Source organism: Palaemon carinicauda, chromosome 9 (assembly GCF_036898095.1).
Source record: "Palaemon carinicauda isolate YSFRI2023 chromosome 9, ASM3689809v2, whole genome shotgun sequence".
NCBI classification, from domain to species: Eukaryota; Metazoa; Arthropoda; class Malacostraca; order Decapoda; family Palaemonidae; genus Palaemon; species Palaemon carinicauda.
The window spans coordinates 137,027,124-137,045,461 of NC_090733.1; the positions used below are offsets into that span (position 1 = coordinate 137,027,124).

Genomic DNA, 18,338 nt, shown 5'->3' on the forward strand with positions numbered 1-18,338 from the left:
TTAAAGAAAAAACAAAAGCAACATCATGTGCTTTTGATCATTTGTAATATTCTGGTCATGAAAAAAATTAATGATATCACTAGAATTCAGAAAAAAATTCCAATAGGCTTGGCACTCAACAAGAAGTTTCTCTAAAAAAAAAAAAAAGAAAAAAAAAAATAGGCAACTTAAGTAATGGCAGAATGAACATTATAGAAAGTAAGACATACATTAACAAAGACTAAAGGATACTTATGCATCCAAACCTTGGTCATAATGAAACGATACAAAGAGACTTACCTGTACTAATTAAATGGCCTCCAAATATGTGATCGATAATGGTGTGAGTAGCTTGCCTTCCATAACCTTTAATCATCTTTTTTAGTCGAGGACTCACTGAGTTCGGGTCCGTTTTCTCAGACAGAGCGAAAGCCCGGAGAATAGCTCTCTTGGATCTGAGAATCTCCTCATTCCTGATGGCATCCAACAAACAGCGCAAGAGTTCGTGGGCATCCTGTTGCTCATATCCTTGAAACTGTGTACTTTTCTTGCATATCTGCACATGAAAAGAAATCAAAGACATATCAAGAGTTGGAAGACCCAAGCCTAGAGGGCTAAGGACTGTGAAGTGTAGATGAATGGAGAAGTATTGATTTAAAAGCTAAAGATAGAGACGGCTGGCAAAATCTATCCGAGGTCCTTTGCGCCAATAGGTGTAAGAGATGATGAGGAGGATGATGACTGCACTATATCGGTATCAAAGGCAACTATAAAATAAGGAAGGAACACTGTAATGTACCAACACATAAGAATAATCATGTGGCAGTGAATAGAGACAGGATAGGGTAACAGTAATGGTCAGTCCTTCAGTGGTTAAAGATTAAAGTACACACCTCTGGGTCAATATATACTCTCTTCCTCTCAGTCCAAAGTAAGAACAGAATAGAAAAAATAAAAAAAAAATAAAGTGGACATGTGAGAGAGAGAGAGAGAGAGAGAGAGGAGAGAGAGAGAGAGAGAGAGAGAGAGAATGAGAGAGAGAGAGAGAGAGAGAGAGAGAGAGAGAGAGAGAGAGAGAAAATGGCAACATTTCTATCAGCTTTGAAATTCTGATAACCAGTTGAAATAATATGGTGTCTGAATTGAGTTTCCTATTCTTATTTCAACATAAATTTTAGGTAGAAAAAATAACAAATAAGAATTTTATCAATTTTTTTCCTTATATAATTTTTCTTATTTACAAATGTAAAAAACTTTTTTTTAAGTTTACTGTATATAAAATAACACCATCAAATATGCCAAACTCCACTATTTTTTTCTTTTTATTGTAAAAGATTTGAATGGTGTGGGGAGGTGAGTTTCCGTTGTATAAATTTTCCTCCTTATATATAATCTTTATCAACTATACCTATACGGTTAGCTCCATTTATATGAACCTGTGGATGGCGAATCTTCATTAAAGGAAGACTACTGTAATCTGAACAGTCAAAAAAGTATTATCATCCAATAAAGTAATGTCTATTAAGTTGAAGTGAAGCTGTACTTTAACCTAAACTATCACTTCAACTGTGTTGCAGAAAAATCCCAGACATATTAGCACTGCTTGGGTTACTAGATGCTAGACCTGAGGCTGGACTGGTATTGAATTTATTAATAGACTTGGCAGACATCACATGATCAGCGTATTTCTTTCATACATGTGGATTCATATGTCTGGGATCCATGAGTAATACATAAATTACTTTACATTACAGTCAGACCTTCCTATTTGCAGGATTAAGTAACAGACACATCAGCAATGAGGAAAAGCCACAAATAATAAATGTGCCATTAATGATTATCCCAGATCCCTTTTCTCATATTAGAAAATGTGTGTACTTCAGTCTTCAAAGAAAATACAAAGGTAATAGTTTTAATAGTTATATACAGGAAAGTAGTCAGTTTATTAACACTCAACAGAGGGGACTAAAATCATTACACGAGCATTGAAGATGCACTGCCTTATGGAATGCCAAGCCCTTTCTGATAACGATGAAATTCATGAATAGCAAACTCGCAAATAGTAAGGGTCTGATTTTAATGTGTTGGGATGCAATAAATGAGCTTTTATAAGCATTAAAGACTACAATACCACATACAAGAATATACAGGTACTTCCAAAGAAACTAGATGTAAAATTGTTTTAAATAGTCATACATTTTACCAATTCTTAATAGTATTATTCTACCGCTATATTAAATTGAAAATGCAAATACAGAACACATTCCTTCATGCAGCTCTACTTACTTCAGTGTCCCGTCCATGCAACTATTAAAAGAACAACAAAATTAATAGCCAACATTTATTAAATTACATAAAAAAAAAACTGTCAAAGTTTTGATGAAATTACCACACTGAAATTATTCCATGCTACATACTGACTGACACTCATACTGTAATTTCATAATACCACGTAATGACGATACCTTGCATTCTGAAATGTGTTGAATTAACTGCACATCTAACCCAGTAACAAATATTAGACAAAAACATACTGAATAATGCCTTGTATTTGCTGCAAAGAATTAAAGAATTAACACTAAATTAGTTTAAACATACTGTGAAATGTGTTGGGATATCATTTCTTGCATGAATAAAGTTGTTAGCAGTTATTGTATCTAAATGCAACGAGAAATACTCAACCTACGAGCAAATTAGTACAAATGGAGCAAGATATTTATTAATAAGTACACAAAAAAACATGCATGAACAAATAAAAATGTATAACTACTTAAAAGACATTTGAAATTGGGGAAAAAAATTCATTACAACCAGTTGACAAGGGGTGGAATGAAACAATACAAATGCGTAGCAACTTTGTTTCTTTAAATAAGACGCCTTTAACAAAATAACCACGATCACAACCATAAACCTAGCTTGGCAGAAGCTTAAATTTAATAGGGTCTATTATTTTCTACTATCACAAAAAGAAACATCTAAATATCTTATACACCAAAGAAATTCAAAACACAAAGACAACAATGAAATTACAATTGCATGCTGGAAAACTAAAGTTAAATATACACCTACTAAAATATATATGACAAAATACTTGTACTCAAATAAGTTCCCTGAAATCATTGAAACCTAGAGGAAAATATGATAATAGGCAATCCTTAACATGCATTATCCCAAGACAAAAAAAATAACTAACCTGTCCGAAAAGGTGACCTGGGTTGAGAATTGCATTCTTACCCACAGAATGCATTTCTTTTAAAAATACCGCAGTTGCTAGTGTTAAGCTTCCACCCTCTGGTAAGATTAAGTCCAGAGGTTGCTGATGGATAAAAAAATAAAATAATTAAATGATATGCATATCAATTTCAGTTACATATTGCGAAAAAAAAAAACTATACCAACACTTAAAAAGCTTGCCAAAAATATCTTTGCAAAGGATGATTAACCAGTAATTATTTTTTCTTCTGGACAGTAATTGATTGATTTGAGGTTTTTTGGCATCCTGACATCTAATGTCATTGACGTCAAGTGCTGGCAAATACATGTACAAATCTACACTGAAAATATACTCTAAATTTGTAAAAAGAAAATTTTAACACAACCAAGACTAATATTTATCCTCATAAAATGAAAAATAATAATGAAAAAATTAATCCTATACACTGGTTTCCTAACAGAGTAGGTGAACAATGGATGTCGTTTTCTATCGACAAAACCTCAAATAAGATTAGCTGTAGTGAACGACACCTTGTAGTAACGGGGGATTTTGAGGAGGGAGAAGTATAATTGGAAAGGGACCTCTGGTAGTGGTATCACTTGCCCCAGTTTTAATACCGACACCCTTTAGGGATGAGCGAGCTGGGTATATTCCTGGCATTCCATGCAACTCTTTTCTCTGGTATATTTAGCAGTATTTATACCTTTGAAATGGTGCTTTAAGGAGCATTTCACGGGGAGACACAGGTCCCTCGCCCAGAAATAGATTTTTCCTTCGTCAAAATCCCTTTTTTATGCAATGATTATCTTTTTTTAATTAATTCTATTTTTTTTTGGTAGTCTAATTCACCGATTAGAATTTGTGACTCGCATATGGCTGACAAAAATGGTTTTCTTTGAAGAATAAAACTTAAATTATTCTCAAAGCACTAGAACCATTCAAAATCCCTTTTTAAGAACAGTAAAATCAAGATGAAGATATGGACAAAATTTCCTAAATTGGTTTGCAAAACTGAATTATTATTACCATTATCTTTATAAAGTTTTTTTTTTTCAACCAGGATACTGAGGTAAAATACTTGACTCATAGATGGTTGAAATTTGGACATTCATATAGAATATGTTATCTGGTAAATGTTATTAGTGACCTACCGTCTCTGATAAGAAGTATTAGGCCACATGAGATTTCAGAGCAAACATTCATTGTTCAAATTAACATAAACAATTTTAAGAGAACAAAGTACTTTAATATGACACCGTCTTAAAATAACATATAGATTTAGTTATTTCTCTTAAAACTAAGTAAAATTCTTATCCAAATAATAAAGAATGTACAGTACTTCATTTTTGCACAGAAATTTTCATTGTCATTTTTTTTTTTAAATTAACCCAAAGCCCATGTACCAGTGATGATATATAGTGAAAAGAAATTTAACCAAACAAAGAAATCTAATCAAACTTAATTATCTAAAAAAAAAAATATAAAAAAAATATCCTACTGTAAATATTGTTGAGAAATTATCATAAAAGGTACTAAATCTCAACTTAATATGTTAGTTAAAATCTTAATCTCAACTTGATTTGTTATTCAAAATCTTTCAACACCTCTCATTTGTTACATCTCTCAATCATACTGTTAAAAGATCACCATGGGTACAATGTCTTCCTGCACTTTGTGTTAATATTCTGAAGTTACTGGTAAGTTCTTTCATAATGAAGTTAATACAAAATTCTGCATTTAAATTATCCCTATTTTCTATTTCAATATCCTCACATGACTGCCCTTAATAGAACAAACATTGCACAAATAAAGAATAAGTCTTAATCTGAAGACAATACTGGGAGAGATAGATGACAATAAGCTGTATAATCCAGTTTGTGTACAAAAGGACATCATTCTAAAATGCATTTGACCATAAAACCTAAGGAGTCTAGAGAAAACTAAGCAAAACTGGCTGATCAACTACCACAAAACAATTCATGACTTGCCAACTCCAAATCTGCATCATCTTCATTTTCATTTTCTTGAATGATTTCTTTCCTTTTCTTTTTTATTCTTCCATTCTCGGTCATGAGTTTTTCGTCGCTGTCTCCATTTTTGATCGGGTCAGCAGCTAGGTGTCCTGGGAGGTAAACTCTCTGGCCACTCTGACACTGTACATCAAGCAGCTGCGTTAGATAGTGAGTTTGGGCAAGTGACTGCATGACGGAGTTGAAGAAGCAAGTATTACCCAAGTTACTGAGTCCCTGCAAAGTAATCAAATAGGAAATCCTTTATAAAAACCTCTTCATGTTTAGGGTGGGAAAAATCTATACGAATTTTATACAATGATCATAAAGACGAACTTGTGGCATCCATAAAAACAGTATAAAATAAAACAACTTGCAAAACAACAATTTTCCAAACTACAATGTTCATATAGACAATTTTAAAAGTAATCCTATTATTATTACTAGCTAAGCTACAACCCAGTTGGAAAAGCTGGATACTATAAGTCCATGATCTCCAACAGAGAAGAGAGGAAATATAGAAATGAATAAACTATATCAGAAGTGATGTATAATGAATAATTATCTTGAGGTTAGTAACAACGTTAGACTAGATCTTCCATATATAGCCTATGAAGAGAGGCTTATGTCAGCCTGTTCTACACAAAATTAATATTAATACAGACTCAATAGTCCAAGGATTTAAACTGAGGAAACTAGCTTGGCATGGCCATATAAAATTACACAAATAATCACAGAATTTTATTCCCCACAACAAATTAACTGTAACATAAAAAAAAAAAACATTTAATTTTGTTCTCAACCAAATACCTGTGAAGGTTTTGCAAACAATTATAAACATCCCAGTGACACTGGTATGAAAATATGTTGCATATGCTAAACAAAAATCTGTTAATACTAATTCTAAATGATGAAATTTAGTTGTTAATAATAAATAGTACACTATATGCTTATCCCATAAATCTCTTCAGATGTAGTAATAGTAGTAGTAGTGATGGTCATACATTTTCAATGGCAGCTTAAAGGCTATCCTTACCTTTACTTTGGGTAGTGATGCAAGAACACTAGCTTGAGCATTTCTCTGGTTCTTTGCAGCTTTGGAATTATCATCAAAGGAAGCCACTGAACACTTGGCAATTGTAATGGAACCAGTAGTAGGACCCGTCACATTTGCACTTTCTGAAAGCAATTTATCTTGTAAAATAAAAGAAAACCTTTTTGTAAGCAACACTGAGTCATCTGTTGATTCATTCATGAGAATAAATCCTGTCAGATCGTGATGCTAATGAAAAAAGAAGGGGTCCTGAATCTATGTTCTTATAACTTTCAACATTCATCAGCATGAAACTAAAAAGTATATTCAAAATAAGACCATCTAACTAATCATTCTTGACCTTCCTTATCTTCAAGGAACCCAATAGGTGCTAATATTTAGTGTACCTTGTACAGAACACTACATGGTCCTTTAGCTCACTCTGCTTTCTCTAAATATCTTTTCAATCATATCCTTTGATCTCTTCCCACCCATCTCTATGACTTAAATTCTTTTCCACCCATCTCTATGACTTAAATTCTTTTCCACCCATCTCTATGACTTAAATTCTTTTCCACCCATCTCTATGACTTAAATTCTTTTCCACCCATCTCTATGGCTTAAATTCTATCTTGCTCCAATTATTAGTTATTTAAGAGCACCTCATTTGGGCAAGTCCTATTAGGGCCTTGAATTGAGAATCAATGGTCTCTTTAAATTACTCAAAATACAATAAAAGTTTTGGCGAGCATTAAGTTTTCAACACCCTCCCAAAATACCATATTTTTTATAAATGGGAACTATAGATACCTTAACTAAGAACAAGTTAATAAAATCTACCATAAAACTTCATTATAACAGAATGCTGTAACTACAGTGAACCCTCGTTTATCGCGGTAGATAGGTTCCAAACCCGGCTGCGATACCTGAAAATCCGCGAAGTAGGGACACCATATTTACGTATTTATTTAACATGTATATTCAGACTTTTAAAACCTTCCTTTTACATATTACTGTTAACAAACTACCCTTTAATGTACAGAACACTTAATGCATGTACTACAGTACCCTAAACTAAAACAGGCACAAATATTAAAGGCGATTTTATATCATGCGTTTCCTAAAAACGCCAAAAAGCACGATAAAAAATGACAACCAAAGTTTTGTTTACGTTTATCTCTGATCATAACGAAGAAACAGACGCATTTACACATCTGAGTATCGGTTAGTTTTTGCATCGACAGCAATCTTACCAAGTATTGATTATATGTTGCCTTTGTTATTACCAAAGATGGTTTGAATAAGTTAAGAAATGGTGTAAACAATTCTTTGTTAATGTATTCGTACCGCGCATATTCTTGAGAGCGGAAGCTAGACATCAGCTGATGTAATCACAGCCAAAAGTAAAACTTAAAGAAGTAAAAAATACTCGATTTTTAAAACACACCCGAAATTTAAAAACATAAGTACATGTTTTATTATAGCGCAATTGACTATTTAAAGAGTAAATGTTTTCTGGAATAGAATGGTGTTTCCTAAAAAATAGTAGTTTGCTGACAAAATCGGATACCGTATTTTAAGCTATGATTGAAATGAATGTATACACGGTATAATTTTTTCGTTTTGTATTTAATTGACACTTAAGGAAACCGATTTTGGTTTTTTCATCTATTTGTAATTGTTGTATAACGAGAGAGAGAGAGAGAGAGAGAGAGAGAGAGAGAGAGAGAGAGAGAGAGAGAGAGAGAGAGAGAGAGAGAGAGAGAGAGAGAGAGAATTAGCTGTTGAAATCGAATGCCGTGTTTTTGTTTCCTGTACCTCCTGAAGCGAGGAATTGATCGCCACAACTAACAATATTCATGTTAATTTCATTCTTAAACTCAAGTTGCCATATGTGAACTAAGGTTTTATTTCTTACGGAGAGAGAGAGAGAGAGAGAGAGAGAGAGAGAGAGAGAGAGAGAGAGAGAGAGAGAGAGAGAGAGAGAGAGAGAGAGAGAGAGAGAGTTGTTTTAAATGTCATAAACAAAAAAATATAATAGGTTATAACACACTGGTGCTTATGTAATATCAACTGTATAGATGGTTTGAATAAGTTAAGAAATGGTATAAACAATACTTCGTACGCGCATATTCTTGAGACCGGTAGCTAGACGTCAGCTGACCTAATCACAGCCAAAAGTAATACAAAAAGAAGTCAACAATACTCAATTTTTAAAACACACCCGAAATTTAAAAACAAAAGTACACGCTTTCTTGATGTGCAATTAACTATTTAAAGAGTAGCAATTTTCTAGAATAAAATGATGTTTCCCCCAAAAAATAGTGGTTTGCTGATGAAATCGGATGCTGTATTTAATGAAAAAAGTCCGCGAAGTCGTGAATCCGCGATGGTCGAACCGCGAAGTAGCGAGGGCTCATTGTATATAAACACAATCTGGGCAATAAAAACATTCGTCAGAACACAGGAAGTGTTTGAAATTATGACAATATCTTAACAAAATACTTTATGCTTTATATCCTTTACAATTGAACACTTTACAATATAAGCATTTTATTGTTTATTGGATGAATATGTAATAACATTTCACTAACTGGATATTCTACAGTACCACAATTAACAATTAAAATGCTGTAGAGTACTGTACGCTATATTTGTCAGTTATAAGAATAGTAATAAGATTTATATGTGAACAAAATCTTTTTCACTGCTCAAGAATTTTCCTTAATAATTAATTAAACCAAAAATAGAAGCTCACCTGGTATGGGTTTCGTTGGGACTGGACGATTTGGTGCCATATCCTTTTGCCGTTTGATATACTCGACTATTTCATGAAGTTTTTTTGTACTTGTTTGCTGTATTTCAGAATCACATTCATAACACCTTAAAATATATAAAAATAATCTGTATGAATATATAAATATATAAAAATGTGTATGCTACATACATATATATGTACGTATCATTTCTTTACATGTTTATACGTATGATGAGATAGTGTACTTTAGCGCTTATGATATACAAAATACTGTTTTAAAACACAAGAGTTACTGGTTACGAATGAACTTAACTTCGTACACTTCAACATATTTGGTATATCATCTCAATACAGAAGATCCTCAACTTCCAAACTTGATAGGTTCCAAGAAGCTGTTTGTAAGTCAAATTTTGATAACTTTGGCCTAGGGTAGGCCTAACCTAAAACCCATGCCTATGACTTCCAGCTACAAAAGTCAACAAATAGTAGTTTCATATGATATGGATACCAGGTTATTACAAGTGTTGTTTTGCTTACTGTATTTAAATGAAATATAGTTTTATTGCTGTATTTATTTATCTTTGATGTCTCACAGGATTATAATACAGGAGAGGGGGTTCCCAGCCCCCTCATCCCGTCCCTTTAAGTCGCCTCTTACGACATGCAGGGATACGTTGGCGCTATTCTAATTGTTTTTATGCCCCTGCGGCCACAGGGGGCACTCGCAGTACCAGCCGAACTCAGTTGAGTCCCTTGTCAGGCTGGGAGGAACGTAGAGAGGAGAGGTCCCCTTTTTTGTTTGATTTGTTTGATGTTGGCTACCCCCCAAAATTGGGGTGAGTGCCTTGGTATATGTATGTATGTATGTATGTGTATGTATTTATTTATCTTATCTTTGTTATTCTAAGTTGGATTTGTGTTTGTATCTCTGAATGTTTTTAAGTTGGGAACCTTCTGCATCATCAATCAAAAATATACAAAATTTAATAAATAACTGCCTTGCAAGCTTACCAAACATTCCATGCCTGAGTATTGAGGATGAGACAGTGCGGGTCAGAACGTGGTGTGCGATAATGCAGCAAAGCGTGACGTTCTCTCGTATTCCTATCACAGCCTTGGTGTCCACAATACAAGCATAACCATATCACAGGGTCATAAGAGTCCTGCAATGATTAAAAACCATTAGATGGTGTTAGAAAAAGAACTCTGTATCAATCAAAGTTAATGAAAACAAATCTATTCTTTCAATACTTACACATTCTCTGTGCTATAAAATTAGTGCTCCAAGAACTCTTCTTGATGTTACAAAATAAATTATTGATATGGTTACTAAAAATAGGATATCTTCATGAAAAAACTCAACCAGACTCAAGAAGTCAGATTCTGCAGCTTCTAGAAGAAGAGCACAGAGAAACCTTTGCAATTAAATGTAGGAATAAATTTGCAGTCCTGGAGACTCTTAAAGACACAAAGAGCAGACAAGTAAAGAGGACATTATTCCACCTTGTAGTACTCCAGTCTTGAGTTCAAATACATCCATAACGCTAATATCAACCATTATCCTAAAACACTTCTCTGATCAACTAAGCAGTATAATCTTAATTCAAAGTTAGTACCTTCACTGATTGTACCACCTGCTCCAGCAAATTAAGTTCTGATAAAACCAACATACTTGGCGATTGTCTAATTTGTTAAGTGATATCCTGCCAGGGTGCAATTGAGAGAACAAAAATAAATATGTTTAAATAAATAAAGGCTTTCCTACAACATTACACCCAATGCAAACTTTATGTTATCAAGGGCCCTTGCCAATATCGTAACCTGTGAAAGGTTCATAATGAAAACAGAAAATTCTCTGATATACTTAAGTGAGGGTTTAAAAAAAAAGACAAAGAAAAATAAGGCAGCAGTATGGAGACCAAAGATATATATATCAGCAAAAACCAAGGACAGTTTTAATTAGCATTACATAATTTGTTTATCCAGATCAAGGACTTAATATTCTTGAATCTAATATGACCAACCCAAAGAGCTAGTTCTCAATAGATGAATCCAATGAGCAAAATAAAAAAACAGAGGAAAAGCAATGAGAGTGAAGAGAGCAAAAGTTTTCTCAACTCAAGAATAAATACGACATCTCAAATTCAGACCTACAATTTACTGCATCTTTCATTATATTAATGAGTTTGAGCCATACAACCAAGCACTGGCGCCTGGGAGGACAATCGCCACCCTTGTGCACCTGCGTGAAAAAACCCAATAATTGCACTATGAAGAAACGGTAAGAGGTCGAACAGCCAAGTGAAAGAAAAGAAACAAAGGCAGTGCAACGAAGACCATAAATAGAAGACGATAATAAAAGAACTTGGGAGCCAAAGGAGAGAGGAATATATGAGAATGAGAAGGACATAGTTCAGTCCAACTCACCAGGTATATAGGAGCTTATGCTCGACCCTCTTAGCCCCTAAATTCCTAAGGACCTGAATCTTTGAGCCTGGACAAAAGGCACAAAACTGAGAATATAAATACTGAACAGTAACAGTAAACATATTGGCCAACTTTTACAGATACTATCTAAAAACAAAAACAGAAAATATAAATGAAAAAAACAAATATTAGTAACATTGGACCTGAGCCAAGAAGCAATTTCAAGCTCAAACTGACGGCAAATGAATACATTAGTGACAAAAATAGCATCTCCCTGAATTTCTGCAAAGAAAAACATAGCAATGGTTAAGATACCTAAAAGGTGAACTGAACTTACATTTTAAACATAAAAAAATATTCATAAAAAACTCACAATAGCATTGTTGGGATCTTCATCATTGAGCTCTGACTTGTGACCCTTCCGACACTGCGTACACTCTCCGATGCTCTGACCCTGTTTCAAAGTCCTCTTTACCAAATTAACATTAACAGAGCGGTTAGCATGTCCACAAGCTTTTGATTCTGCAATATAACATAAAAAATACATCAAGACTTTTAATCAAAACTAACCTTTAAAGAATTGTGTCAAAAATAGCTGGAATTAGAAGGCATACAGTATCTAGTGCTGCACTGTATAACTTATGGCAGTATGTGAATACAGTATAGAAATTGTTCATATAAAAAAAGTACACCTTACAAGAACCTCATATGCAATTTTGCTATGAGCAAGTCTCAATTTTAGTCACATTATGAAAACATACAGCTTAGTACCAAACCATAATAATAGGTGCATTCATCCTTTATACATAAACTGTACTGCATGAGAAAAGACATGAAGGAATTCTGTGAAATCTACAGATGTTAGTTACAATGCTGGAAAAGGAAGTACCAAAATTAGTTACAAGTCATCTAGAGCTTCAGGACCAAATACAGAGCCCAATATCATTCATAGAAAGAAGGAACAGAGAAAAATAAAAATATGTAAAAGCAATTCTCATGTTGATACAAACCTATTGTTTTTGTTAGCTACATTGTGCCTGGTAGACAATGGTAAACTAGAGGTTGAATTTATACTTATGAGAAAAACAAAAAATTTGTAGATACTGTGTTTGTCCTAATGGGAAAATCCCCACATAGCTATAGTCCATTTCTTTTAGCGATGCAGATTTGCACCGACTCACAGCGGTGCCCTTTTAGCTCGGAAAAGTTCCCTGATCGCTGATTGGTTGGACAAGATAATTCTAACCAATCAGCAATCAGGAAAATTTTCCGAGCTAAAAGGGCACCGCTGCGAGTCGGTGCAAATCTGCCTCGATAAAAGAAATGGACAATAGTGGAGAATACGGTCTTCTACAGTATTCGGTCTGAGGCCAAAGATGTGTGAGATGATCAATGGACAACCAGTTTTTATTTTCATATTTCATGCATTCATAAAAATTGAAAAATTTTATGCTTTTGTTAGTGCAGAACCAGCCAAATGACAAGGCATTTTATCATGGTCCTATAATTGAGAATTACCATGTTACTACAAACTACATAACTGTACTTACTAAATCTATAGTCTAAACTGTACAACTAATTAGATTTACCATACTGTAATCCACTCTATATCTCTCAATCCAATTGAATCTCAAACAGAATATCTTATCTAGCAAAGTCACTGGCATAAGATCGCTTCTCATACTTGAACCTGGTACTTGCCACAATTGGATAGCATAAAGTTTCACAAAATAAGAAATAATGCATGAATGCAAATTAAGGGGACAACCCGCCGATTGGCTATGATTTGCCCCTGTGAGCTGCATGTACTATATGCATATAATCCAATTCCTAAGGCAAATTACAATTATAGTTTATAAGTAGTTTCCTACACCTAAATATTTTGAATAACATTGTATGAAGTACTGGATTTCTTTTTCCGCAAATAGCAATGATTTATCTCACGACCAGATGAAACCTAATTTACTCATCTTTGAAAAATATCATCTAAACATAGACCTTCCCATTAGTTCCTTCAATGTCTGCACCTTCTGGAAATGTGCATTGTGATATTCCAACTGCCGTCTTCGCCTAACTAGTACGTACAGTAAATATAATAACAATAATAATATCTGCATTGCACGGCATCAACTTTCACATTCCGTTTAGGAGCCACACTGTCCTTATACCCAATTTACCTTTCTGCAGTTTTGAAACAGTTTTCCTGGTAGTCAGTCAGAAAAGATTGTTCAACCAGACTAATAGGATAAGAAAATTTCTTTTTCACAAAAAGATTTGTTCTTATAAGGAGAATTAACTGATGATATGTGCTAAATATGCAGCTTTACAAAATATTCATTATTGAATAGACTGAAAATTTTGTAGATTCAGGCTTACTATAATTTTTTCAAGGAATATTTATTCAAGACTTTGCTCTTGCTATTGACATTTTAAACAATAACACAACATTAATATTATCTCCCACTGGATACTGGATTTCCAGGGGTGGGCATATGCTAGTTGTGCATTAAAATGTGTTGCAATTTGTAATCCATTTCATTAACTAACAACACCTGCCATATATATATGCTATGATGGACTATGTACGTATTTTAATATTTGATGTAGCCATATCTGCTATAGACCTAACTACATTACCAGCATCATTGACTTTTATTTATATATGAAAAGGGCTCCAGTGTTTAACGACTAATGTAATTCAACGTTTATATAAACTTTATCTAATTTGAGAAAAGTTTATTCTTATGTGTTGGACAAAATAATTTTTTCAACTTTAAATTTTCAGTACTTCTCTGACCTATATATAATATAAAAAAATACATACTTATGTGAAGGTGTGTTACAGCCCCAGCAGCAATAAAGATTATTAATGCTTCTTCTATAACAAAAGAATGACACAGGAAATGAGAACTTAATTCTTTATTCATAAAGACTAAAAAAAAAATTATGATCTTGGCAGATGAAACAAGGTTTTCTCCTTAGCCACCAAGGTCTTTCCCATAATTGCTCAAAGCTTTCATCATTGCAATGTGTAATTCAATCTTCAACCTACCACCTTTTACCAGGTAAAATGCCACTAACAAAAATGTAACAGATTTGAGTTCATCTGAACACATTTAGACAATTGTGAAATTAATCATTTTCACAAAATTGATGTCAGTTATCTAAATAAATGTTACAGTTGCATATACTACTGAACCAATACTACACAGTTGACTTAAAAGCCATGTAATGAAAAATTAAGTAAAGGAAAATTAACCAAAAAAAGCACAAATATGAAAATACTGTACTTGTGATTTGACGACACAGAGACCCTTGACAGCACCTCCAGCCAAAAGAAAAAAAAATATAACACTACAACATTCAAGTGTCATCTCTGTACGTACCTTAAAGGCCTAACCTGACAGGCTTTGAATGGCTGGGACCCAACTGTAAAGCCCAAAAATTCCCACTACATTACCAGACACCAAACTAAACAAAAAACAGAAATTATGATACTGAACGTACTTATACCAGAAAGAAATTTATACTACTGTACTCATTTCCCAAGGTCAAATGCTTTGGTAGATGTCATACCATTCTCAAATGACTAACTCTTAAAATAATTTGCATTTTTCCTAACTGTTAAAACCTGTGTCCTTTTATAGGAGTATGCTTTCAGCAAAGCTGAATATTGCTGTTAAATCTTTAACAAGGCGATGGTAGTTACTGCTGGGTGGCGGGATGTCTCGCCCATACGACAGGTCATCAACGCTCACTTTGTAGTCAGTCTAGGACTTACGAGAATGTACCACAATTGTAAACCGAGGTGGAAACGCTCTCGGTTCGTACCAGTGATTCTCTTAATGTTCTTCAATGTTTCGACGTCAAAAAAGCATCCTGGGAATCTCCTGGAACACAATGTCCTGACTAGTAGTAATTGTGTATGGTCTCAGATGGGACCTACCACTAGAGCAGGAACAACCTCCTAAGGAAGATTGAATTTTGGTAAAGCACTATTCCTCCCATAAAACCATGTAGAGGAACCTGTTGATGTCTCCTCAGATTCGGACCAATTGGACTCCTCCTCTCACAAGAGGAAGGAAGTCACATGTGTTTCTCCTTCTGGGTGAAGACATCTCTCTGAAGCTCTGAAGAAGGTGAAGGGCAAAGGTGGCGGCCTTCACCCTGACCAACTGTGTGTGTACTTGCTATCGTAGGAAGCAAAGTACTGGTAGCAGGAGCATAAGTACCTCTACCTCGTTCCGACCCACCTCCCCGTATTGGGTTGGAGGGTTGTAGAGCACAGTCCCTCTCAGGCAAACATGAGGCGAAGTCGGATAAAGTCTCGTACGACTGAACTATCAGTCTTTACAGGCGGTTTCTTCTTTTTGGAGTACCTGGTGTCATGTCTGAAGACTCAGCAGGTTGGGAAAATCTTTCTGGTGCACTGTACTGTATTTGTACTGACCTGATGACCTAATAAGGCTAAAACTCTGTAGAGGAAGGAATGACAGTTTGGAATCTTGACTCCTGGCCAAGGTGCTCCTCGCTCCCATGTGCTCAGAGGGGCGAACGTAAAAGCATGGCAATGAGAGATGCGTAAGCAAATTGTGTGGAGGCTTGGAGGTGATGAGCAGTTTTGACTGACAGCACATGCATGATGTGGCATCAATAACCATTGAAAGTGTTCAAAGTAGTCCTGATCTTATCCTCTCTCCGGAACTCTCGGAAAGACAGGCAGAGGGCAGCAACCTTTTCTCCCAATTACTGGTATGTACTTCCGTGCCACACTCAGCAGCAACAAAGCCCTCTTCCTTCGATGGTGCAAATCGATGTCTGAGAATTGCCAACCTCTTTAAGATTACGTTGTGGTCGTCATCAACCGAAAATGCCATTACTAGTTCAGTGGCCTACTGCCGCACTGTTTCAAAGTTTTAACAGCCATAACCAAGCTTCACTAAAACCATATTGTATTCCTATCAAAGGACAAGGATTTGCATTCGATTAGGAACAACATTTCACACATTGACATTGAGAATTTTTAGTTTCAAGTAACCAATTACCAACAATATGAAATTTGAAGTACAGTGAACCCTCGCTACTTCGCGGTTCGACCATCGCGGATTCACCACTTCGCGGATTTTTTCCATAACCCATATATATACAGTAATATATATATATATATATATATATATATATATATATATATATATATATATATATATATGTATGCATGTATTTATGTATATATGTAGGTATGTATATGTGTATACATATAAATATATATATACATATACACACACACACATATATATATATATATATATATATATATCTAAAGTAGGAATATGTGATATAGTTCTAAGGGAAAAGTATGGGAAATATGTCTGGATAATAAGCAAAGCTCTACCTCCAGTTTGTTTCTACATTATGATCAGAGATAAATGTAAACAAAACATTGGTTGCCATTTTTTATCGTGCTTTTTAGCATGTTTAGGAAATGCATGATATAAAATCACCTTTAATATTTGTGCCTGTTTCAGTTTAGGGTACTGTAGTACATGCATTAAGTGTTCTGTACATTAAAGGGTAGTTTGTTAACAGTACTAAGTACAAGGGAAGGTTTTAAAAGTCTGAATATACATGTTGAATAAATAGGTAAATATGGTGTCACTACTTCGCGGATTTTCACCTATCGCGGCCGCGACTGGAACCTATCTACCGCGATAAACGAGGGTTCACTGTACTCCATCTAATTGAAAAATACTCTATACTGCCTCTATGAAGCTAAATACATTACCTACTAGTTTTGTATGATTTTGCTAATACTTAAATGCAATAAGATAAAATGCACTAGTGTATGAAGAGATAATGCACTAAGATGAAATGCAATAGCGTAGGAGATGCTAAATTTACGAACGTCAAAAAATGAAAACAAGAATCACTAAACTTGCAGTTGGTCTGATATATTACCAGTGGGGAAACTTGAATCATGAAGACTTAGAATATACCTTTTCAGATAATAATTACTTTCACGTCACATAAAATCACAAAACAACATTTAAGTTCCATGCAACAGATGCTAACACAGAATTTTTACCTGTTAGCTTTCACCTTTAGTGAAATCTTAAAAATATTCTTGTTTTTTTAAATATATACAGTAGCTATAATCTTTATGGATTAAATGAACATGTAACATTAATAATAACAATCTAATAAAAAAAAAATTGATTAGCTGAAATATTTCTTTTGTATTTAATTAACTTCCATCTGACTACATACTTCCTGTTTTAAAAATTTCAGGGGGCTACTAACACCTCATAAAGAATTAATGCAATATTAAGACTGACCAAAAATTACACAATTATAGCAGTTTGCTCATTTATGAGCGACTAGTTTATATTATTTTTCTAGATCAACAATCTACCACCAAAAACATAAAATACGGTACGTAAACAGAGCAGGAATAATGTAAACAGAAAAAGAATAAAACACTTATATTCATACACAGCATTCCTTCCTTTTACAATGTGCTTTAAATCTTTAGTACAGCCTCCACATCAGTGTCATGCCTTGGTTATTTAATGCTACCTAAAAGACTTTGCCCAAATCTCCTTTACTTTTTACATTTGCCTATTATTATTCAAGTAGTGCTGTATACTTTGACACACAATAAAACCTTCAAATACTGTAATATAAGGCTCTGTTTTCTGTTAAGTATTGGTGACATAAGACAAACTTTGAACTGCTTAACCACCTGTAGTGAAATTTACTTTAGTAAGAAACATACCAGACAACCTATTGGGTGATGTACCGACACAAACTCAATACCTTGAATATAATATCAGTACTGTACTGTAATATGGTAATATACCCATACATTCACATTAGCTATTGATATATTATCAATGAGGCAGGTAACATGATAAATGCCAT

The 18,338-nt window shown here is 34.1% G+C and overlaps 1 protein-coding gene across 18 annotated transcripts in view; it reads right to left on the minus strand.

The window, feature by feature from the left end:
* Positions 1–18,338, minus strand: part of Usp16-45 (ubiquitin specific protease 16/45) — a 132,488-nt gene that overhangs the window by 56,455 nt on the left and 57,695 nt on the right. For all 18 annotated transcript variants that reach the window (XM_068380501.1, XM_068380495.1, XM_068380497.1 and 15 more), the window contains 7 exons: positions 11,794–11,942; positions 10,005–10,156; positions 8,994–9,118; positions 6,239–6,381; positions 5,182–5,439; positions 3,173–3,295; positions 280–535 (listed from right to left, as the gene is read on the minus strand). In XM_068380501.1, coding sequence (XP_068236602.1) covers positions 280–535; positions 3,173–3,295; positions 5,182–5,439; positions 6,239–6,381; positions 8,994–9,118; positions 10,005–10,156; positions 11,794–11,942 — 1,206 coding nt within the window. The remainder of the gene's footprint in view (positions 1–279; positions 536–3,172; positions 3,296–5,181; positions 5,440–6,238; positions 6,382–8,993; positions 9,119–10,004; positions 10,157–11,793; positions 11,943–18,338) is intronic.